The sequence below is a fragment of the Coenobita brevimanus genome, chromosome 58 (assembly GCF_032717465.1).
Source record: "Coenobita brevimanus isolate Jiangsu-jjx chromosome 58, ASM3271746v2, whole genome shotgun sequence".
Taxonomy (NCBI): Eukaryota; Metazoa; Arthropoda; class Malacostraca; order Decapoda; family Coenobitidae; genus Coenobita; species Coenobita brevimanus.
The window spans coordinates 10,796,759-10,820,974 of record NC_137011.1 but is presented as its reverse complement, the minus strand read 5'-3'; the positions used below and the strand labels follow the sequence as shown (position 1 = coordinate 10,820,974).

At 43.5% G+C, this 24,216-nt stretch overlaps 1 protein-coding gene across 1 annotated transcript in view; it reads left to right on the top strand.

The window, feature by feature from the left end:
• Positions 1-22,500, top strand: part of LOC145402635 (voltage-dependent calcium channel subunit alpha-2/delta-1-like) — a 440,994-nt gene extending 418,494 nt beyond the window's left edge. The window contains exon 24 of the mRNA XM_080274627.1: positions 21,974-22,500. Coding sequence (XP_080130753.1) covers positions 21,974-22,084 — 111 coding nt within the window. The 3' untranslated portion in view covers positions 22,085-22,500. The remainder of the gene's footprint in view (positions 1-21,973) is intronic.
• Positions 22,501-24,216: the final 1,716 nt, after the last annotated feature.

The following is a 24,216-nucleotide window of genomic DNA, read 5'->3' as shown; positions in this document are numbered from 1 at the left end:
GGGGGGATGCATGAGGAGGGGGTGGGAGGGGTTGTTGTGGCGGTAAGAATGGTGGGAGGTAGGGTAGTAACAAGGTAGTGGAGTAGAGGGACGTGGCGAGAGGGAGGTGGGGGGTACACCCCCCACCGCCTGGTTATGAGCCTGGGTCCCCGCTCCGGTGTGTCCAACACCTAACTCTGATTGGTTAGAAGCCATCTATGTCACAGCTGGGGTGGAGCCAGCTGCCGCCAGTTTTTTGTGGATGTTGTACGATCGGTGTTGCTCGTCCTCTTAAGAAATTGCGCAAAATGCCCGATCGATGAGATTAGCACATGAGTGGTTAAATAATATGTTTTAATTATTTTCGTAAGGAATTACACATGCTATTGTATATCTATACTGAATTATTAAATAAAACGTCTTGCAAAAATGCAGATAAAAGTAAAACTGGCAACATCACAGCCTTTGTTTCCCTGTCCCTCCTCTTTGCAGCCCACTCACTCCTCTGAACTTCCATGAGTGAAAAAGTTACTACATGACAGTAGTGTCATACCATCTCTAATGTATGGAAGTGAAGCTTTGGCCTTGTTGGAGGGACAGAAGTCAAGAGTGAGAGCTGTGGAAATAAATGAGTTACAGTAATCACTCCAATATCCGACGTAATAGAGCCATAGGTAGGTCCGGTTATTGGTTTTGTCCGGATATTGGGCCTCAGCTTATGGACTTGTACTTATGGACCCTAACTCAGAGAAACACCTATACAACTCCCTCTGGACATGCATAGCACCTATTTAAGACCCAAATCACACCAATAAGGCACATAAATGACTGAAATAAATGCAAAAGAAACATAAAATGAGGGTTTAGAAGTATGTTCATACATTAATAAACATTCTGGTACTTATGGACCCTAACCTAGCCTAACTCAGAAAAACACATTCCTACTGCACATGCATAGCTACTAACACCCTATTCACACCAATAAAGGATATTAAAGAGTGAAATGAGGTAAGTATAGTATGGAAAAAAGTACAGTATGAAACATTCTGGCTACTTACAGCAAGTCTCTGGCCACCTCGATGAATAACCGCCTCCTCTCGGACTCTGACAGTAAGAACGATTTCCTGAAGCACTTGCAGTACACTGTTCCTGAAGTCTTGCACTGAACTTAGTCAATAACACACAGAAGTCCGTTCTCTTCACAGTGTGCACTTTTGTCTAAATAATGCTCCATTGTAACTTACTAAGTGTTGCACTTTAACTTTTCCCATTCTTTTCATTTTCCAACGCCAAAACAAACAAGTCTATTAACGTTAAATTTTTTTTCTAGAGTCTTTTCTCTCACAAATTTAAATCCTTAACACAACACACTGTTTTTTTCACTGCACAACATTCAAAATTCCCGTGTGGTCTAGTGGAGAAGTTCTTGCTGTTTATTCACTGTCAGAGTCCGAGAGTATCACCGGCAGGCGACCTAGGGGTGCATCGCTGGGTCGTGGTGATGGCGTACCCACTGCAGAGGACTCTGAAGACAGACGCAAACTCACGTCGAGCGGTGACTCCACCGTGGCTGATGTGCTGGGCTGTGGCTCGGAGCATGAGGGCCTGTCTTGGGGAGGCAACGGAGTGGCACCAGGGCTGGGCACAGCGGGGATCACAGGCCTGAAAAAACTGTCAATGGTTGATTGACGCAAGGACTGACGACTCTGACGATTGATGATGCGCTGCCTGAAAGCACGCACTTCCTCCACGAGTCCCAAGGGCCCCATCTCCCTGTCGCAGTCCGGGTGTTCCAGGTAGTCTAGGATGAACTCTAGATGTTCCCGGAGTGCGCTCAGCTTGGGGATGGCTGGAGTAGTGTCCTGCTGAGAGGAGTCCGCATCATCGTCGCCTTCAGCGTCGGAATCTTCAAGTTCGGTACTGACACCTGCAACCGAAGACGCGATCTCGATATCAGACAACGTCTGATACACAGGATCGCCCTCGTCGTCATCCAACCACTCACGAACATCGTCCACATCTACAGCGTCGCCGTGCGTACGTAGCTGTGCATGGAAGTCATCCACGTCAAACCCTAGAAAATTGTACTCCACATCCGTTCCGAGAAGCAGACAAGACCAACCATTTTCCAGAGTTTTCACAGGGACTTCCTTCCATGCACTAGCCCAGTTGTACAGCGCAGACTTGATGTTGTAGCGGCGAAGGTTTTCCAAAGTCCGCTTGCCTTGTGTGTCCCATCCCTCCCTGCGCTCGTCCTCGTCCTCGAGAACAACCATCACCTCGTCCAGGAACTTCCGACGGTATAGGCGCTTTGTTGCCACGATAACTCCTTGGTCCATTGGTTGGGTGAGAGCAGTTGTATTAGGTGGCAGAAACATGCATCTAATACAGCCATTTTCAGCAACCAAGTCCTTGTCGCATGGGTGGGCAGGTGCATTGTCGAGTAGAAGGAGAGCCTTTACCTGGTCGTGCTGGATTCCCAGTGTCTTCGTCTGGTAATGGATGACCTCCTTGATGAAGTGACGGTGAAACCAGTCTTTGAAGATCACGGCTGTGAACCATGCCTTCAAAGAATGGTACCAGACGACAGGAAGGACATCCATCACCCCACGAAGGCACCGAGGCTGCTTTGCGCGGCCAACAACAACGGGCTTAAACTGGTGCATGCCGTTAGCACTGGCACAACACAAAGCAGATATCCGTTCCTTGGAAAGCTTGCGGCCAGGTACACGCTTCTCCATCTCCTCGGCTAGAGTGTTCGTTGGCAGCGAGCGATAGAATAGGCCAGTTTCGTCAGCGTTGTAGACTTGACCGAGAGTTAGGCCCTCCCTGTCGATCAAGCCTTTCACCTTGTACCGAAACTCGTCAACTCCATCCTCGTTAGCGTCCAATGCTTCGCCATGTGCTTTACGGTTGGTAAGGCCATGTCGCAACTTGAACGCGAAGAGCCAACCCTCGGATGCCTTGAAGTCTAGGGCGTCGTGAAGCCTGGCGAACTTCTCAGGAGCAGCCTTCAGCTCCGTTCCACGTACCATCACACCAGCAGCACGTTGTTGTCGATACCAAATCAACGTGGATCGGTCGATTTCTGCAAACTTGGGGGTAAACATAACCTTCCTTTCCACGTTGCGTTTGCTTCTCGACGAGAAGTCAGCTGTGTACTGCATGAGTTTGTCTCGGGACCTCTTGATATCGAACAAAGTAGACCGGGCCAGGTTAAACTCGCGAAGAATGCAGGAAGAAGACCAACCCGCATCCACTTTCTCCAATATCTCCCTCTTCTTCTCCAGAGTCAACACCACTCTCTTCCTTTTCTCAGGTGGTGGGGCCATCATCACACACACTAAGAGGAGGCCTGAGAGCAGCAGGAGTGCCTGCAGCAGGTAGGGCACCACCACAAAAGCGATCACGTGGGCAGCCATTACGACGAGCGTGCACTCGCGGTGAGAGACAGGCAGGAAGTGGGGAGGATGTAGCGGCGCTCTATCAGATGTCGGAGGAATGACACGCCAAAACAGTGCTCTCCCGCAGCGCGTGCGGTAAGTTCAAATTACGGACGGGAAAAAAAAATCTTTTTTTTTTTTTTTTTTTTTTTTTTTTTTTTTTTTTTGAATGTTGGATCCCAGGACGATTATGTCCGGGTAGTGGGGATGTTCGGTTATTGGGCGTCCGGATATTAGAGTGATTACTGTATTTGAGAGGAGCATGTGGAGTTACATGGAGAGACAGACTGACAAATGAAGAAGTGAAGGATTGTTGTGGTGTGGATATGGATGTGATAAGAAGTGTTAGCAGAAACACACTGAGATGGTTTGGTCATATGGAGAGGATGGAGAGTGAGAGACTAACGAGGAGCTTGTGTGTGAGTGAGGTGGAGGGGGGGGAGAGGGAGGAGGAGGAGGCCAAGGATGAGATGGAGGGATGGAGTGGAGAATATATGAGAGAGGGGGGTGTGAGCTGGGAGCAGGGCAGTGAAATGGTGGGGGACAGGGCAACATGGGGGCAATTTTTTGCTTGTTTGTAGCCAATGGCCACCCAGTACGGGATTAAGGCATCTGGCAATAGATAGATAGATAGAATAATAATAAATAAAAGTAAGTATACTGTTTCATTTAAATATCTCAGTATTTTACAGTCTATCTATCTATCTATTGCCAGACGCCTCAGTCCTGTTCGGGGTGGCCACAAACAAATCACCTTCATGTCGCGCTGTTCCCTACGATTTCACTGCCCTGCTCGCAACTCACATCCCCCTCTCTCATATATCTCTCCACCCCATCCCTCCATCTCATCAATATTTTACAGTACACCCCACAAATTCTCTCGGGCATGGAAGCATACATTCCTTTCTCATATCCTTTGACTAACGCAAGAAAGCCTTGGTTTAATCACGCTTGTTCTAATGCTGTCCGCAACAAGGAGAAGGCCTACAAAAGGTACCGGAGCCAACCCACCCCTGAATCACATCTTCTTTACGTTTCTGCCCGGAATCGTGCTAAGTGTGTTCTTCGCTCTTCTAAAAATAATTTCATCCATACTAAATGCTCTCAACTCTCCAACTCGAATTCTTCCCGCTCCTTCTGGCACCTTGCCAAAAATCTTTTAACAACTTTATCTCATCATCCTTCCCTCCTCTTTTCTACTCTGATGGTTCTGTAGCTATTTCTTCTACTGATAAAGCAGATCTCTTCACACAGACTTTCTCCTCCAATTCCACCTTAAACGATTCCGGTGCTGTTCCTCCATCACTTCCCCCCTCTGACTTCCTCATGGCTGACATTAAAATTTCTTCAGTTGATGTATTTTCTGCTATCACTGGCCTCAGTACTAACAAGGCATATGGGCCTGATGGGGTCCCTCCTGTTGTTCTCAAGAACTGTGCTTCTGTGCTTACACCCTGCCTAGGCAAACTATTTCGCCTTTGTCTGTCAACTCGTACCTTTCCTTCTTGCTGGAAGTTTGCTCTCATTCAGCCAGTCCCAAAGAAGGGTGACCACTCCCAACCCTCCAACTATCGTCCAATTGCTTTAACGTCCTGTATTTCAAAAGTTTTCGAGTCAATTCTCAATAGAAAAATTTTAAGGCATCTTTCCTATCACAACCTTCTTTCCGATCGTCAGTATGGGTTCTGTCAGGGACGCTCCACTGGCGATCTTCTCACCTACCTTTCAGACTCCTGGTCATCCTCCTTTCGGGACTTTGGCGAAAGCTTTGCCATTGCACTTGACATCTCAAAGGCTTTCGATCGAGTCTGGCATAAATCTTTAATTTCCAAACTGCCCTCCTACGGTTTCTATCCTTCTATCTGTGCCTTCATTGCTAGCTTCCTTTCTGGTCGTTCTATAGCCACTGCTGTAGATGGCCATTGTTCTTCTCCTAGATCTATCAACAGTGGTGTTCCTCAGGGCTCTGTCCTATCACCAACTCTCTTCCTTTTATTCATCAATGATCTTCTAAGCTGTACATCTAACCCTATCCACTCATACGCTGATGACTCCACCCTTCACCTTTCCATTCGGTTCCCGCAACGCCCATCTCAACAGTTACTTCAAGAAACAAGGGATGAGGCTATGGCACACCTAATGTCTGACTTGGCTCATATCTCTGACTGGGGTAAAAATAATATGGTTGTCTTTAATGCATCTAAGACTCAGTTCTTACACCTATCAACCCGACAAAATCTTCCACAGGTATACCCACTAATGTTTAATAATATTCAGCTTAATCCTGCATCATCCTTGAACATGCTTGGGGTTTCATTTACTCGGGACTTATCTTGGAAAGATCATATTACATCTCTTGTAAAATCTGCTTCCAAGAGATTGGGTGTGCTAAGCCGACTCCGCTCTTTCTTTACTCCTGCACAATTGTTGACTCTATACAGGGGTTTTATCCGCCCCTGTGTGGCGTACAACTCTCATGTGTGGGGAGGCTCCCCACATACAGCTCTTCTCAATAGGGTGGAGTCAAAGGCTTTTCGTCTCATTAACTCTCCTCCTCTTACTGACTCCCTTCAACCTCTGTCTCTTCGCCGCACTGTTGCATCTTTATCTCTTTTCTATCGCTACTTTAATGGTCACTGCTCCTCTGAACTGTCTGCTTGCATTCCTCCACCTCTACGACGGGCGCGTAGCACCCGTCTGGCAGCAAACTCTCATCCCTTTTCTGTCCAACTCTCTAATGCAAGAGTTAACCGTTACTCCCAGTCTTTCATTTATGCAACAGGTCAACTCTGGAACTGTTTCCCTCTGTCTGTATTTCCTGCTGCCTATGATCTCCAGTCTTTCAAACGTAGTGTGTCCAGGCATCTCAAAATGATCGGATCTTGAATTTGGCTCTCTATTGTATTTTGTTTTTCTCTTGGAGGGAACTGTTACTGCGGGCTCATGGCCTTTGGTTCCTTCTTCCTTGCATAAAAAAATAAAAATAAATAAAAAAATAAATGCAAATGGTTTGTGCTTGCGCTTTGCAACATTGTGCAAGCTAAATATTTTGTCAAATTGCTCACTTGCACAAGGTAGTGAACTGTGGATTGCTCATTGTGCTTGCACAAGGTCCTTTTTCATTTGCACTGCCCATCACTGGAAACAGGGATGTGTCATATCTCCATGGTTATTCAATCTGTACATGGATGGGGTAATAAAAGAGGTACAAGGTAGGGCAGTGGATGTTGGAGTGGCCCTAGTGAAAGAGGGTAGTGTTCAGAAACTCCCTGTACTGTTGTTTGCAGATGATACTGTGTTGTTAAGTGAAGACGAAGGGGAACTGCAAGGCTTGGTGGATGAGTTTGGGAGAGTGTGTAAGAAACAGAATCTAAAGGTGAATGTAGGGAAGAGTAAAGTGATGGTCTTTGAGAGAGGTGAAGTCAGTGAATGTACAGTGAGGTTGGATGGTGAGGTGATGGAAAATGTGAGTACGTTTAAGTACTTGGGGTGTGTGATGAGTTAGGATGGAAGTTTGGATGGTGAAGTGCTTGAAAGGGTACAACAAGGAAGAAAGGTTGCTGGTTCCTTGAAACCAGTGGTAAGAAACAGGGAAGTGAGGATGGAAGTGAAAAAGTTACTTTATGACAGTATTGTGATACCAACTCTAACGTATGGAAATGACGCTTGGACGTTGTTGGAGGGACAGAAGTCAAGAGTGAGAGCAGTGGAAATGAGTTATTTAAGAGGAGCCTGTGGAGTCACATGGAGAGACAGGCTGACAAATGAGGATAGAAAAGAGCGTTGTGGTGTGGATGTTGATGTGATAGGAAGCGTTAGGAGGAACACACTGAGGTGGGTTGGCCATGTGGAGAGGTTGGAGGGTGAGAGACTGACAGGGAGAGGGAAGGGGAGGCCGAGGATGAGTTGGAGGGATGGAGTGGAGAGGTATATGACAGCAGGGAGTGTGAGTTGGGATCAGGGCAGTGAAATGGCAGGAGACAGGGCGACGTGGAGGTGATTTGTTTATGGCCAGCCCGTATGGGATTAAGGCATCTGGCGATAGATAGATAGATAGATATTATTATTATTTCTACATCCTCAAAGGATGCTTTTAACATTTTTCTAAATGATATCAATCAATCAATCAATCATTTCGTGTGGCACCCCACGGGATGCATTGGGCCTCGATGAACTCTCTCCACCAATATTTGTCTCTTGCCATCTCCTTCAGGTCCCACCAACACTCCTCTCCTGCGTCTCTTTTCATTGTCCTCAACCAGGTTTCCCCCGGCCAATCTCTACCTCTTCTTCCTCTAGCAGTCCACTCTGGCACATCCTGTATTAAACTGCCTTCTTTTCTGTATATGTGCCCCAGCCACTTCCAGCAAGACAGTCTCACATATTCATTAACTGGTTCCAGTCTCGTAATATCCCATACTCTTTCATTTGTAACCCTATCATGCCACTTTACCCCAAGAATCCTTCTCAGTATTTTATTCTCAAATCTTAATACTTTCTGATCTGTTGCAATTGTACTGTACCATGACTTATGCCCATAAATTAAAATTGGTCTAACCATGGACTTGTAAATTTTCACTTTAGTATGTACCAAAAGCATATTATTACTCCAAACAGATTTCAACATTCCAACAGCTCACCAAGCCTGTCTAATCCTCTCCTCAATTTCATTGTTTGATGATCTATTAGATGATACAATCGTTCCCAGATATTTAAAGTTTTCTACATTCTTCGCCACATTATTCCCAATTGCACATTCGATTTGGTTCTCCACATTCATATTAATAATTTCAGTCTTTCCAATATTTATTACCAATCCCAGTTTTTCTCCTTCCTCCACCAGACAATCAAGCACCCTCTGCATCTCGTAAATACTTCCGCAAATCAGTACAATATCATCAGCATAGTCCAAATCCATCAGCTTCCTATTTTCTTTCCAGTTAATGATATACTGTAGTTTAATCTGTATCCCCTCCAGCTTTTTGAGCAGAAAGCTAGGCTGGAACTATCTTGATTTCAGACTTAATTGTGAAGACATGAAACCTAATGCAGCATATAGACATTCATATACTTCTATTATTTGTAAATAAAGATGAATTGTACTATGGATTTAATTGTTGTTATTGCTTAGTCCAATTTTGTTTGTCTGAGCATATATCTTGACCAAAGGTAAGCAACCGCTTATGTGGAACCATCCTACAGGTAAAGCGCAGTACAGTAATGACCTGGTATACAATTGTCTGGTATGCGATTGACCACTGTAACAATTGATGAAAATTTATACCCAGTTTTGGGTCAGTGATTGCAAAAATTATGTGTACAAGTTTTGTGATAGCTGTATAAAATTATCTCGTGTGGATACGCTGCCAGTGCAAACTGACAGCCATATGTTTAAGCCATGATGACTGCCCTGTGTTTATGTGTGCAGAACCTCCCTCTGAGGCTTCAGCACATGCATCTTCCTTCTTGCCACTCCTTGAAGTCTCCAAAGCCTCTTGTCTTCTCGCATATGTGTCCCACTGCTGTAATCGTTCTCCGTGTCTTATAACCATCTTGTGCATTCAGGGTCATCAGAATACCATCACTATTACAAAATAACAGTGCAAGTGCATGAAGAATAGTGCAGCATGCAGTTTTAAGTGGAGAGAGAATTTTTTCATGTGAAATACTGTACTGAAAATTGTGATTTGGAAAACATATCAGGTAAGGGTGCTGACCCCAGTGGAAAGCATGGGGTTACTGAGAGTACCAAATGCAAGTCTAAAAGGGTAACGTGTAATCTTTCCCGCAATGTTAAATCGTACATTGTTAAGTGCCATAAGGACGGGCATGGGGTGAACACGATCGTGGAAGCCCTCAAGCTGTCACAGTCCACAGTATGTGACATAATAAAAAAATCCAAGGCTGTCCCAACTTCAGCACAGAATGTGCTCACCTTGACTGCTAAGCACCTAACAGAGGCTAGGGATCCTATTATGGAGAGGGAGCATCTCCTAGCGCTGTGAGTTTATGAACTTAACTGAGCAAGGCAGTCACTTTAGTGTAACATTTGCAAAGGCACTTAATCTGTGGAAGGATCACAAGGAGAAGAGGGGAGTGGAGGTAAAGGAGCAATTCCATGCCAGCACAGGGTAGTTCAAGCAGTTCTGGGTTTGGGCTGGCCTTAAACATTTCATCCTGTATGAGGAGGATGCTAATGCTGACCACATTGCGGTGGAGGCCTTCCTTGCCCAGCTGAAGGTGATTGTTGATTTATGGGGTTACTGTACTCTCCAAAACAGGTCCTTAAATTTTGTTGAGGAATGAGGTTACTGTACTCTCCAAAACAGGTCCTTAACTTTGATGAAATGGTCCTGTTTTGGAAATATGTCTCCCCAAAAACCACCTCACCTTCCACCTTGGTTCAAATGAAGAGGAGGATCTCAAGCTAAAAATCCTTGCTTGTCTACTGTAGGGAGAATCCCCAGTCACTGGCAGGATACGTTAAGGAGAACCTGGGGTTATTTGGAAAAGTAACCTCAGGGCTTGGCTGACCACCACACTCTGTGGATCTTGCATGGCAGGTTACCTGTCCCCCTTGCCTGCATTACTACTCATATGCCAGCCAGAACAATCTGGCAAACTGTTTTCTCAGCCCTATGGACAATGCCCCGAGCCAACCCTGATTGCATGGAGGACTGGGGCGACAACATCAAGGTGGTGTACCTGCCCCCCAACACAGCATTGTTGCTCCAGCCCATGAACCAGAGGGTGATTGCCACCTTCAGTGCTCACTACTTCCACCACACCACAAAACAAATGGTGAGGGCAAGTGACACTGGGGAGACTGACAGTGCGCCTCTTTTGGAAAAAGAATTACATAAAAATTGCTGTTGGTAACATCACAGCAGCTAGGAAAGAGGTTCAGGTAACCACACTTAATGGCATCTGGAGAAAGATATGGCCGGAGTGCATCCACTCCTTCGTGGGGTTTCTGGCAGTGGAGGGCATCCATTGTGAAATCATTGACTCTCCCATGAGGCAGGGTTTGACAAGATCATTGAGACTGATGTCCAAGAAGTTCTAGAGAATCACACCAACTAGCTGTCTCCAGAGGATCTCACAGAGCTAAGAGAACTGGTGGTGGAGGCACAGGAGGGTGGTGAGGACAACAGGGAGGAGGACGAGCCATTTCGTGTCCTGGACATCATGACGCTAAAGGGGTTCACGGCCAAGATTGATGATGCAATTGCCTATATTCAGGACAAGGGCTTGAAGCTGGTGAGGAGTGATGCAGCAGTGTACAACATAGAATATTGAGCTCCTGGCAACTAAGAAAAAGGCAACATAGCAGACCACCATCACCTCCTACTCCTGTATGACAGATACCAGCACTGAGGAAGAGTCGAGGCCATCAGTGAGTGGGGTGCAGATGCTACACCCTGCCTTATCTGCCTCCATCTTGTCAGCGTCCTGTTCTTCATCACTGCCTGGGTCACCCCGATGCTCTCTCGTTGCATTGTCGCACATATTGTTCCTTACCTCGCTGTATTACTTTTCCAATTCCTCACCATTTCACTCTTCCATTGCCTCACCTCATTACCCCTTACTGCCACACTGCATCACTCTCTGGTTGTCTCATGACATCCCTGTCCTGCCGCTTCACTGCATAGTCCCCCACGCATCACACCACCATGCTCTTCCTCGGCGTCATCACTTCGCTCTCCACGTTGCTCATCACGGCCACCTGATGACCTGGAGTGATTGCCCAGGCCCTCCAGCTATTTCAGGGGTGGGTATGGGGGGACTTTTGGTAACAACTCAGACTTCTCAATGACATGACATATTTCAGATAGGTGGGTGGCAGGAATGTTTTTTATTTTAGGTTATGTGGCCCTTGATGCCTAACATATCTCCACCGAACCCATGTTAAACTTACATTGATTTACAACTGATCAGTATGCATTTGGTTCCTACTTGATGTGACCCGAGTGTAAATTGGGTCATTACTGTACATACACCATGTAGGGGTACAGAACCCCCTTGTGGCACCTCACTATGGTTGGACCAAGGTCCTTCCCACAGGAAGATGCATGGAAATATTTGGAGGCTTGACTCTTGGGTGGATGCTGCAGCTGCTCCATCCAGATGCATGGTGCCACCACATAGAGGTTTCCCTTCAGCTTCTGAATTTAACTGTAGCATAACACATTGCTACATAACACATTGCTATAACCAAACATTAGAGGAAAATAGCAGTGTTTGCTACCTTGTTTTGCATTTTTAAATCTTCTCTTGGAAAAGTCTTGCTTGCAGTTTTTAGGAAGCATGCGATACTAAACATATTGTGCCGGAAAAACAGTCATGGCAGGAATTAGAAGGTTTGAATGTTTGTTGCATGATTGTATGGCCCATGTCACTGGACATGCTGTTTGATGTTTCTTCAAAATTTGTACTTGTACTATCTGTTTGTGGATCCTTTGTTCAATCATTTCCTGTGGCACCCCACGGGATGCATAGGGCCTCAATGAACTCTCTCCACCAATATTTGTCTCTTGCCATCTCCTTCAGGTCCCACCAACACTCCTCTCCTGCTTCTTTTTTCATTGTCCTCAACCAGGTTTCCCTCGGCCTACCTCTACCTCTTCTTCCTCTAGCAATCTACTCTGGCACATCCTGTATTAAACAACCTGCTTTTCTGTATATGTGCCCCAGCCACTTCCAGCGAGACAGTCTCACATATTCATTAACTGGTTCCACTCTCGTAATATCCCTTACTCTTTCATTTGTAACTCTGTCTTGCCACTTTACCCCAAGAATCCTTCTCAGTATTTTATTCTCAAATCTTAATACTTTCTGATCTGTTGCAATTGTACTGTACCATGACTCATGCCCGTAAATTAAAATTGGTCTAACCATGGACTTGTAAATTTTCACTTTAGTATGTACCGAAAGCATATTATTATTCCAAACAGATTTCAACATTCCAACAGCTTGCCAAGTCTGTCTAATCCTCTCCTCAATTTCATTGTTTAATGATCCATTAGATGATACAATCGTTCCCAGATATTTAAAGTTTTCTACATTCTTCACCACATTATTCCCAATTACACAATCGATTTGATCCTTTGTTATCCTACATAAAACCTTTTCATACCAATACTCATGCCTGATGCACTGAGTGGGGACAGGTCACCTCACCAGTGATAGAAATTGTTGTTTCTTCACTGTATAAATTAGTGTCCCTTCAGAATCCATAAAACAGGCTTAAACATGCACTGTATGTCTGTCCCAAAAGAAACCAAACTTTTTAAATAGCACACCAACGAGCCAGCACAGCATGTTCAAGATGGGAGCATTGTGTAGTGGAGACTTTGAGCTTTAGTCTAACACTAGCCACATTACACCATGTCACTTGGTCATTGAGATACATGCACTTGAGTGAATGTGTGTTTAGTGCACAGGGCAATTTGTTGCAAATTGAACAATGAAAGATCTCGAAGAAAAGTGTGTTTATGTGAAATTCTGTTTCATCATCATCATCATCATCAATCATCAATCATCATCATCATCATCATCACCATCACCATCACCATCATCATCATCATCAATCATCCAATCCTGTGGCACCCCATTTCTGCTTCAGATTGGGAAAAACTTTTATAGAGACTTTTCAAATGTCGCAACAGGCTTATGCAGAGGATTGTTTGAGGTGTATGCAGTATCATATGTGGTTCCAGTGGTTCAGATTGGGAGGAACATCCACTGAAGACGATCTCAAATCTGGACGGTCTTTCACGTCAACAGACGATGATCACAAAGAGCAAGTGCATGCTATGATCTGTGAAAATCATTGCCTGACTGTCCATGAAGTTTTTGAAGGAGTAGGCATCTGTGTAAGTTTGTGCCACACTATTTTAACTGAAATACTGAAGACGCATTGTGTTGCTGCAAAATTTGTGCCGTTTCCACTGACAGATGAGCAAAAAGAGAATGCTGTCTCGGTCAGTCAGGAGCTGTTTGGTTGTTTGAATGCTGATGAAGACTTTCTGAAAAGTGTCATAACAGACGATGAAATGTTGATGAACGGCTATGATGTGGAAACAAAAAGGCAGCCATTGCAGTGAGTTGGAACATCATCACACCAAAAAAAAGCAAATCATAGGAGTCTCGCAAATCATGAAGGCGATGTTGATCGTCATTTTTTATTGGAAAGGTGTTATTCATCATAAGTTTCTTCCATTTGGTCAGACAGTCAATGAAGAGTTTTACTTGGACATCCTGAAGCATTTGAGGGAGGAAGTGTGAAGGTTGACAAACAAAAGTACCATGACAATGCACCTGCTTATGTATCATTCCTTATTTATGACATTTTGGCGAAGCATGAGATGGCTGTCATTCCCCAACCACCCTGCTCTCTAAATTTGGCCCCTGTGAGCCTTTTTTTGTTCCTAAAGTTGAAATCCAGCATGTAGGGTTGCTGATTTCAGATGATAGAAGAGATAGAGGAAAATTTTCTACAAGAACTTTACACTGTTCCTAAAAACACATTCCAGGACATTTTAGAACTGGAAAAAATGTTGGGATACATTGTTTGAACACTGGAGGACAGTATTTTGAAGAAGACAAATCTGATTAAGTTGTACGTAAAGCAATAAATTTGTTTTTTTGGAAGGTTCATTTTCTTTTTCGACAGGCATTGTACAGTGAAAGTGACATTGAGGGTAAAGTTTATAGTGGCAGACCTAATTTGATGTGGAAGAAGAGAGTGCAGTGTATTAATGGGAAAGAAGGCATAGGAAAATGAGTTTTTGAGAGAGTGAGAGAGTGTCACGGGGTTTTTATAATATCACGGTAATTTTGAAATAAAAATGGTTAAATGTTATTTAAATTGATAATAATATTCAATAATACTGAAGAGCAGGGACAATGATTGTCTTGCTAAATCGTGCAACGATTCTCTAAGAACGAGAATTCAAAAACTTTCTCAACAGTACACAGCAGAGACTAATTACTCACAATTGCTGAATTACTGTACTGTTAGCCTCTGGAGAAAGTTACTTCACCCCTGACAATAAATAACTAATACTAATAATAATATCAGGTCCTTGCTGATGCATTAACTCCTATGGCACAACGGATTTTAAGTTAATACAACAAGACTGGTCTAAGTACCAGTTATGAAAGCAAACGTTTATGCAAGCTAGGAGCTGTATGGAAAATAAGCTTAATTATGGAGAAATGAAACAAGATTTTACTCTACATTAAGCTCAAGAAATAGAACTGTTAAATTTATTGATTACAAAAATAAATTTAACATTACATTTCAAATCAAATCAATGAGACGCACTCGCTCACTCACACAGAAGCTAAATACTTACGCCTAGGAAAAACACCTTAACTAAACTCTTAAAACTAGGAAATACACAAAGGAAATACCAGTCGATGAATACTATGTATCACCCGAGGGGTGGGGGGTGGGAGTACTGGGATTAACTGTACTAGTGGAGCTTGGGGTGCTAGCTGACCTCTCCACTTCTGAGCACAGAACCTTTCTCCGTCACAGCAAACACAAGACTGAATTCAAATAATGCATAGGCAGAATGCACAAGCCACCGGAAGAAGGCGTGGCTAACGGTTGAGGAGAGCAGGGGCGAACAATAAAGAAACAATTGTATCGCTCAGTAGAGCACTTAGTGACGTGCATTAAATCGGTCACTTTTAAACAGTGACGAATGTTTTGAAAAGTATACCCCGAAATGGAGGGAGAAACGGTTAGCTGAGCGATACACAGTGAGTTTTCCACTAATAGCTCGTGGCTTCTCACAAAACGGAAATGTCGTGAATTGATTTGTGACATTACGCCCCTACAAAATTAAATTTTTTCCTTATGGGAAAAAATTTGTGGATATATATATATATGTATACATCCTAAGTCATTCACACAAGATTCACACTGTGGTGTGTGTGCTATCCTGCTACAGGAGAAAGTCGCAGTCGCCAGTGAGCGAAAAAACCTCGTATTTACGTTAATAGAAGCAAGCTTGAGGGAAAAACTCCGTGACAACGGTGAAAATCCTGTACTCAGGTCAAACTGAGCGAAAAGTCGCAACATTTACACTGACAACTAATGGGGTGCTTTGTGGCCGCCATTGAAGTGGTCGAGCCTGCCACTGACAGTGAACAGTCGCACTCTCATGAATCATTAATAATATATCTTTGTGTGGACTTATGATTCAAATTAATGTTTGTAATGTGTAGAGGAATTATTTTTTTTCTCAAATAATTGAGAAGAAATGAAGGGAAACTACTTATTATTTTCATAGTAATACGTAAAAAATATTTATCCAGCTAGATTAGCATCAAATGAACTCCAAGATCCTCATTTATTTTGCATTAGTAGTCTTTTATTGTACTGAAAGAGGTGGAGTTACATTACTCACTATTGGCTGGAACGAAATACTTTGTAATTGCCCTCTTCAAGTCGATTACTAGCCAATATAAGTAAAAAATCGGTACGACGCTCGTAACATCCCAAATATCCAAGTGGCGCATGCGCATTGAAGGTACAGTCCCAGGGACAAGATAGACTCTGCTTTTGTTTACTAATATTGCGGCACCCAAGATTTTGTAATATTCACATCTGAGGACATCAAGATAATTTCAGAAAGGCTGTCTTAGATAAATATTTTCACAGATCAGCTTCTAACTAACTGCTCTATACTGCAAGATATTACCAAATTCTTCTGTTACTGTGCTTTCATTTCACCAAAGATTTTGTGTGCATGTGGGACAAGAGGGATGTTGTTGATAGTGAGGTGTGAGTTATGACTGTGTTCTACCATAAAAGAGGCCATTCTGAGTCTTTTTGTAGTACACCAGTCATGAAGTGTGTCTGGGAGTGTTAAGTCATCTGGGTAGGAAGCAGTGTGTACTTTGTGAGTGAAAGTGAAAAGCACACATATATATATATATATATATAGTTTTCTATATATACTTATTATAGAGAATATATTCTATTCTGGATTGATTAGCCACTTTGAGAAATATATACATACTGTATGACACTATATTATCCAAATTGTTTATTTTGTAATTTCATCATTCATAATCTGAGGAAATTGATGGCCACCCCTATTAATGCACAGGGGAACACAACAGTACGATTCTGATTCTCAGCGTGCGTCCTCTCGACTTCAGTCCAGCCTTCCGACCTCTCTCAGAGCAGGCAAAAAATGACTGTTGACCGTTCCTGGATTTGGGACGGTTTGTCGAAATCGTTGACTGAAGGCGAATTTAGGCATTAATAAATTTAAGTTAGTAAATCGTCTCAGAGGAGGAAAATGTGACTTTCCTCATTGAAACCATATATTAAGAGATACAAATCTACTCATTTCTAAAGAATTAACATAGAAAACATTAAATTATAAGGGATGAATGAGCTGACTAGTTGCTAGACGTGCCAGATTAGAATATTTTTACCTTTTTGTATGACTCATACAAATGAATAAGCTCTTGTTGTGTGTATTCATTGGAGAATGTAAGTGGTTTTGTAAGTAGGAATGACATTAATCCTATCACAAGTGCACACAAACAAATGCAGCATATGATTCATGAGCATGCGTGTCCTACGACGTCTGTGGCAGGCTCGACCATGACGATTGTCAATTGTCTTCCACCCCACAAAGCACCCCATTGTTGTGTAGTGTGATGTATGTAATACACGGTGTAGGTGTGACAGTTGTAGTGTAACTGTACCTACGTGTAAAATGACACAGCAAATAATAATATGGCGACGACGAAGGCAGAGGAGAAGAGGCGGCAGCGTGCAGCAGACGATCAGCTGGTCCGCACAGCAAAACTGCTACACCCATTGCTGAACTTGCAAAACCAATTGAGGTGGAGCATCAAAAATGTCAATGACAAAATTTTATCATGTTACAATTACTCTCTCTGCCTAGCAGTCAGTGCTACGACGTACATTCGAGGTCGCCATTAATTATAGCACACGATTATGGTCGGCAAGTTGAGAATCCTTGTGCAAATTTGGGTCTTCCATAGCCTCAAGTCGCCTCTGCAGAGTTCTTACTTCCCCCTTAACCTACAATACAATACTTATATTAGTACCGGGAAGCTGAGAATCCTTGTGCAAACTTGGGTCTTCCATAGCCTCAAGTCGCCACTGCGGAGTTCTCTCTCGAACTTCCCCCTTAACCTACAGTACTTATATTAGTACCGGGAAGCTGAGAATCCTTGTGCAAACTTGGGTCTTCCATAGCCTCAAGTCACCTCTACGGAGTTCTCTCTGAACTTCCCCCTTAACCTACGGTACATATATTAGTACCGGGAAGCTGAGAATCCTTGTGCAAACTTGGGTCTTCCATAGCCTCAAGTCGCCTCTACGGAGTTCTCTCTGAACTTCCCCCTTAACCTACGGTACATATATTAGTACCGGGAAGCTGAGAATCCTTGTGCAAACTTGGGTCTTCCATAGCCTCAAGTCGCCTCTCAACTTCCCCCTTAACTTACGGTACATAATATGTATGTACAGGCCCCGGACATAATGTGTCCTGTGGGGCCAATGGGCGAGACGTCAGGTCTGCACCCACTTCACCACTACCCTGTCTCTCAACTGTCTCAGAGATTATGGGTGTGGTTACAAATGGCACAGGAAGGGCATGTCCCTGATTAGTGATGATACTTTGGCACACACTACAGGAACGGACAAAACTATCTATGTCCCGTCCCATCCCTGGCCAGAAAAAGTCACCTCGGATACGGCCCTGGGTCTTCCTTTTGCCCATGTGACCTCCTGAGACTGAACAATGACCCTATTGTAACACTGCTAGGCGGTACTTGGCGGGAACGACAAACTGCAGTCGAACCTCGCCCTCGGGTGTTCGTGACTCACGGTAGAGCCGTCCTTGTTTACGAAGGAACTTGGCTCGACCTCCCCGTGAATACTTTATCACTCGACCCTTTTGTTTTTTCCACACGGTAGCAAGTGTCGTGTCAGAATGTTGTTCTTGCACAACAAGTTGACTACACATCAGATCTTTCGGCGATTCAATGATCACTGGGGTGACACAGTCTGGAGCCTCAGTCATGGCTCGTGTTACCTCAGCAGCCGAAGTCTGAGTAGCGTCATCGGAGCAACTATCCTTGACTCCATTAATATTGCCTACTATAAAGTCAAATAGAGGCTCTGGCATGACAACCGCAAGTGTCGTACCAGTATAAAATGGAGATGCCACCTGGATACATGCCTCAGGGAACAATCTCACTGATCCATCAATAAGCTTTGCATGGATCTGTCGACCTGTATACTGCTCAGGCCGAACTAAACTCTGCTTAACAGAGCAACCTGAGGAACCATTGTCTCTCAGGACCTTCACAGGAATGCCTCCCACAAACCCTGGCTGAACAAGGAAGGTACTGTCACCTGTGGGAGGGCCTGTGGAGGAAGCAGCTAGCCACTCATGAGGCTGCTGAATTGATGTGGCAAACATTGTGCCTTGTGAAGAAGATGGAACATTGGCCATCTGTGGAGGGGGGTTCACTGTCACTGTGGGACTAGTGAACTGTGGGGAAGTACCCACACTGGTAGGGACGTGACCACCAGGCTGCTGCTGAGGAATGAAGGCTGCATTCGCTTCCTGCCTCTTTTGAGCTGGTGGTGAAAAAGTTTGTCCCGACGGTCGGTTGCGTGGCTGATACTGCTGCTGGTTAGGGTACTTGTTGTACCTCTTCCACTCAGGTTTCTGAGTGTTTTGCCCCTGGTCCTTCCACTGCGGTTTTGGACCTTGGCCATTACTCTGAGAACGGCCTTGGTGCTGGGATTCAGTCTGAGACGGCTTCCCAGACTTGGCAGTATCTTTTCTGCTCCAGGTGTTTTGCTTATGAGCTTGATACCCGTATACAGTAAAGAATGCGTCAGCCTTCTCTGCCATTTGGCTGGCATCTTTCACCTGGCAGATCTTAAGCTGTGCTATGAGCTCAGCAGGCCACGACCTCTCTAGCTGTGTACGCAGCATAAGGTCAATTATCCCCTCACGCGTGGAAGGAGTTTCATCTTTCTCCTTCCACTCATTTAAGTAAGCTGTGAGACGATCAAGGAACTGAACAGCTGTCTCCTTGTCTTGGAGACGAGCTCGCATGAACTGAACTTTGGCGTCGTCTACTGTGAGACCATACGCCTTAATGAGTGCAGCTTTCATCATCTCATATGTGAGATTGTCTCCACGAATTCTGTGGAGAATATTGAGGGCGGGGCCCTCAAATAAACTAAGGAATTGGATCCGCTTAGCTGCCTCATCCAGTTGATATAAGTCTGCCATGTCCTCAAAACGAGCTATGTACGGCTCGATTCGCTCGCTTTCCTTGTATGAAGGAAGCTTGATGCGTGGGGTCGCCAGGACATGTGCAGGGAGAACGCTCGTGGAGCTTGGACCAACTGCAGCAGACGTGTCTGAAGCCAAGGAATCTCGCTTGAGCTTCAGCACTTCAAGTTCATGTTCTCGTTCTTTGTCTCGTTGTTCACGCTCGTATTCGCGCTGTTCTCGCTCGTGGTCGCGCTGTTCTCGCTCGTGTTCGCGCTGTTCTCGCTCTTTTTCTAACTCGAGCTCGCGTTGTTTCTGCTCGTGTTCGCGCTGTTTCTCACGCTGCTCTTGTTCATATGCACGCTCTCTTTCACGTTCCTCATGCTGTTCTCGCTCGTATTCGCGCTGAATCCTACGCTCTTCACGAGCATCTTTCTCACATTCTTGCTCGTAATTGAACCATGAGAGAACGTAACTCTGTATTTTCTCTGGGTCTGTGAGACCCATATCTTTGGCTTCCTGTACAAATACAGCAGTAGCCATGGCGCTAATTTATTAAGCAACCCGAAATTGAGCACTGACTGCTTAGCGACGAATACTAATAAACACAAGTAAAGAATACAGACACAAGCTAGTGGTGACCAGTCTTATGTAGTTAACTGGCAAAGAATAAATAAAAAAAGTAAATGACTGGGAAGACTCAATAATAACACAATGGGTACGCCGACTTCCCAGGAGCGAATAAAATCGTCTGGCGTTACCAAGAATAAACTAGAGTTAAGTACTCTATTGATTAATAAAGCAAAAACTCACTTGCTAAATTAACGGTAAACACCAGTAAACTTGTGCCTATAAACTTTAATGATAAATTCCTAAATATGAACGAGTGAGCACTATCTCGTGAATAGCTTTATAGCTAGGAGTTAATATCCTGGAATGAGGTCGCCAATTGTCACGGGGTTTTTATAATATCACGGTAATTTTGAAATAAAAATGGTTAAATGTTATTTAAATTGATAATAATATTCAATAATACTGAAGAGCAGGGACAATGATTGTCTTGCTAAATCGTGCAACGATTCTCTAAGAACGAGAATTCAAAAACTTTCTCAACAGTACACAGCAGAGACTAATTACTCACAATTGCTGAATTACTGTACTGTTAGCCTCTGGAGAAAGTTACTTCACCCCTGACAATAAATAACTAATACTAATAATAATATCAGGTCCTTGCTGATGCATTAACTCCTGTGGCACAACGGATTTTAAGTTAATACAACAAGACTGGTCTAAGTACCAGTTATGAAAGCAAATGTTTATGCAAGCTAGGAGCTGTATGGAAAATAAGCTTAATTATGGAGAAATGAAACAAGATTTTACTCTACATTAAGCTCAAGAAATAGAACTGTTAAATTTATTGATTACAAAAATAAATTTAACATTACATTTCAAATCAAATCAATGAGACGCACTCGCTCACTCACACAGAAGCTAAATACTTACGCCTAGGAAAAACACCTTAACTAAACTCTTAAAACTAGGAAATACACAAAGGAAATACCAGTCGATGAATACTATGTATCACCCGAGGGGTGGGGGGTGGGAGTACTGGGATTAACTGTACTAGTGGAGCTTGGGGTGCTGGCTGACCTCTCCACTTCTGAGCACAGAACCTTTCTCCGTCACAGCAAACACAAGACTGAATTCAAATAATGCATAGGCAGAATGCACAAGCCACCGGAAGAAGGCGTGGCTAACGGTTGAGGACAGCAGGGGCGAACAATAAAGAAACAATTGTATCGCTCAGTAGAGCACTTAGTGACGTGCATTAAATCGGTCACTTTTAAACAGTGACGAATGTTTTGAAAAGTATACCCCGAAATGGAGGGAGAAACGGTTAGCTGAGCGATACACAGTGAGTTTTCCACTAATAGTTCGTGGCTTCTCACAAAACGGAAATGTCGCGAATTGATTCGTGACAGAGAGGTATGTGAGAATAAAGTCCTAGAGAAGTTTCTGTTATGGCCATCTCCTGTTTGGGGGTTCCTAGGAGAGCAAGGTATTGCAGTTGATGGTGATGAATATAGGTTAGCTTTTCTTGCATGTGCAAGCCAGCCATTTCAGTGCATCAGTACATACAGTATATACCTCACCCCATCTTTTAGGTGACTGTTAGGGTTGAGATGGTGATGATGATGTAAAAGAGATAAAGAAAAGAAATTAAAACTCAATAATGTTCTTTCCATGTTGCAGGTTGGTGAGCTTGGTTGCAGTGGCAGTCCTTCACAACACAGATGTTCCCTTATTCTCACCCTCTTCATCTTTGCCTCTACCAAGCTTTGGAAGTATTGTTATTCCAATTAGGCAGAAGTTAGCATTTTGTATACAGTAATAATTTTCTGTAGATGAATCCAAATAGTTGCAGTGAAATCCAGCATTGAATTCTGAGTTAGCTTTGGATATTTCATAACAGCTCTTCCTTAGTGATTTATTCTGTACATTATACTTCAATGTTCTTTTGTATGTTATTGTTGCAAACTGTTAATATTAAAATGATATGAATAATATACAAGAGAATGTTAAGGTGTAATATGCAAAACAATCCACTCCAAAAGGGAACTATAAAGCCTTCAGTGTCACTTACAAGATGACCTCCAGTTTCATTATACTCCATGCAAAGTGTAGGTGCTCAAGAATAGGTTGCTGCAGTCTAGAATATTGCAGGTAAGCACTTTGCCTTTAACCCTGAAGGTACACATTTAGCCCTATCCACTTTTACATTGTTTACTCCACCCTTCACTTTTCCATCCACTTCTCACAGTGCTCATCACAGCTGCCACCTCAGTAGCATTGGGTTGAGGCTATGGCACGCCTGGTTTCTGATTTGTTAATTATTTATGATTGTTGCATAAGATATGTTGCTAATTTTAATGCATCAAAAAGTCTGTTAATTTTTCAACTTCAAAAATCGTCCCTAATAATGTCTCTTAATTTTCGATAACTCAACTTCCCTAATAATGTCTCTTAATTTTCGATAACTCAACTTCCCTAATAATGTCTCTTAATTTTCGATAACTCAACTTCCCTAATAATGTCTCTTAATTTTCGATAACTCAACTTCCCTAATAATGTCTCTTAATTTTCGATAACTCAACTTCCCTAATAATGTCTCTTCATTTTCAGTAACTCACAACTTATTCTTTCTTTATCCCTCAGTATCTTTGTGGTTCTTGTCTCTTAAAACCTGTCATGGGTAGCTCACAATGATTCTCCAGCAAAATCAACTTCTCTGAGACTAGGTTTATTTAACTGACTTCATACATTCTTAATGCTCTGGAGTTTCTGGCTTTGTACAGGGACCTACTACATCCTTGTGTGGAAGTTCATTACTCACAGAACTTCTGAACAGGGTGGCATAATTGCTTTTTGTTTCATCAACTACATCCTCTTACTGACTCCATTAACCTCTGTCTCATGTCAGTGCAGTGTTGCATCTCTGTCCCTTTGCTCTTGCAGTTTCATTGGCCATGGTTCTTCAGAACTATCTGCTTAAATTCCTCGCTCATTACAACAGTCACGCACCACCCATCTAGCAACACACTAGCCCTTTTCTGTCCGGCTTTTTAATGCCATTGTTAACTTGTACTCTCAGGCATTCATGTATATAACAGGTCAACTCTGGAACTGTCTTCCTCTGCCTGTATGAGGAATGATTGAAAAATTCAGTCTCACCAAGATTCATTTGATGTAATGATCAGTGACCCACTCTTTATCATCATAGTCTCCCTTGAGTTCCACACACTTCTTCCAGTGGTTCTGCAGAACACTGACCTCAGTGAAAAAGAATGTTTGCTCCTGAAGGTCAAAAAACATGTACTGCTGTGTTGACCTCCTTATCATCGGTGATGTGGGTGTCAGCCCAGTTCTTTTTCAGCACGGGGAAAAAGTTGAAGGTCAGATGGAGTGAGATTTGGTGACTAAGGCAGGTTATTGAGAAGATCAAAGTGACAGTCATCCAGATCAGCAAGGCATGAGTCAGCTTGTGAGCTGTTTCATTGTTTTGATGAAACAGCACTCCGCTTGTGAGCCTTCCAGGACATTTAATGCTTGTTGCCTCATGCAATCACTTCCCTAGGATAGCAAAATACTCTCCAGTTATGATTTGGCTTTTATGTTGGTAGTCAGTTAGGAGTATGCCTTTTGAATCCCATCAGCTTCCAATCTGATGAAGTCCACTTGGCCCTCCTTGGAGGGGAAGTTGGATGTTTCTACTGTTTTGAATGTTGTTTTGTCTCTGGCTCGAATTGATGAACCCAATTTCATCCACAGTCACAAATTGATCAAAGAAATTGTCCAGATTCACCCCAAAGAGGGTCAGATCATCCTTGTGCAGTTAGAATCAGCTGTCAAAAGATGAGGCACAAAACATACTAAAACCTTCATCATGGCAAGATCACTGGTTGGAATGTGTTGAGCTTTCCCAGAAAAGATGCCAA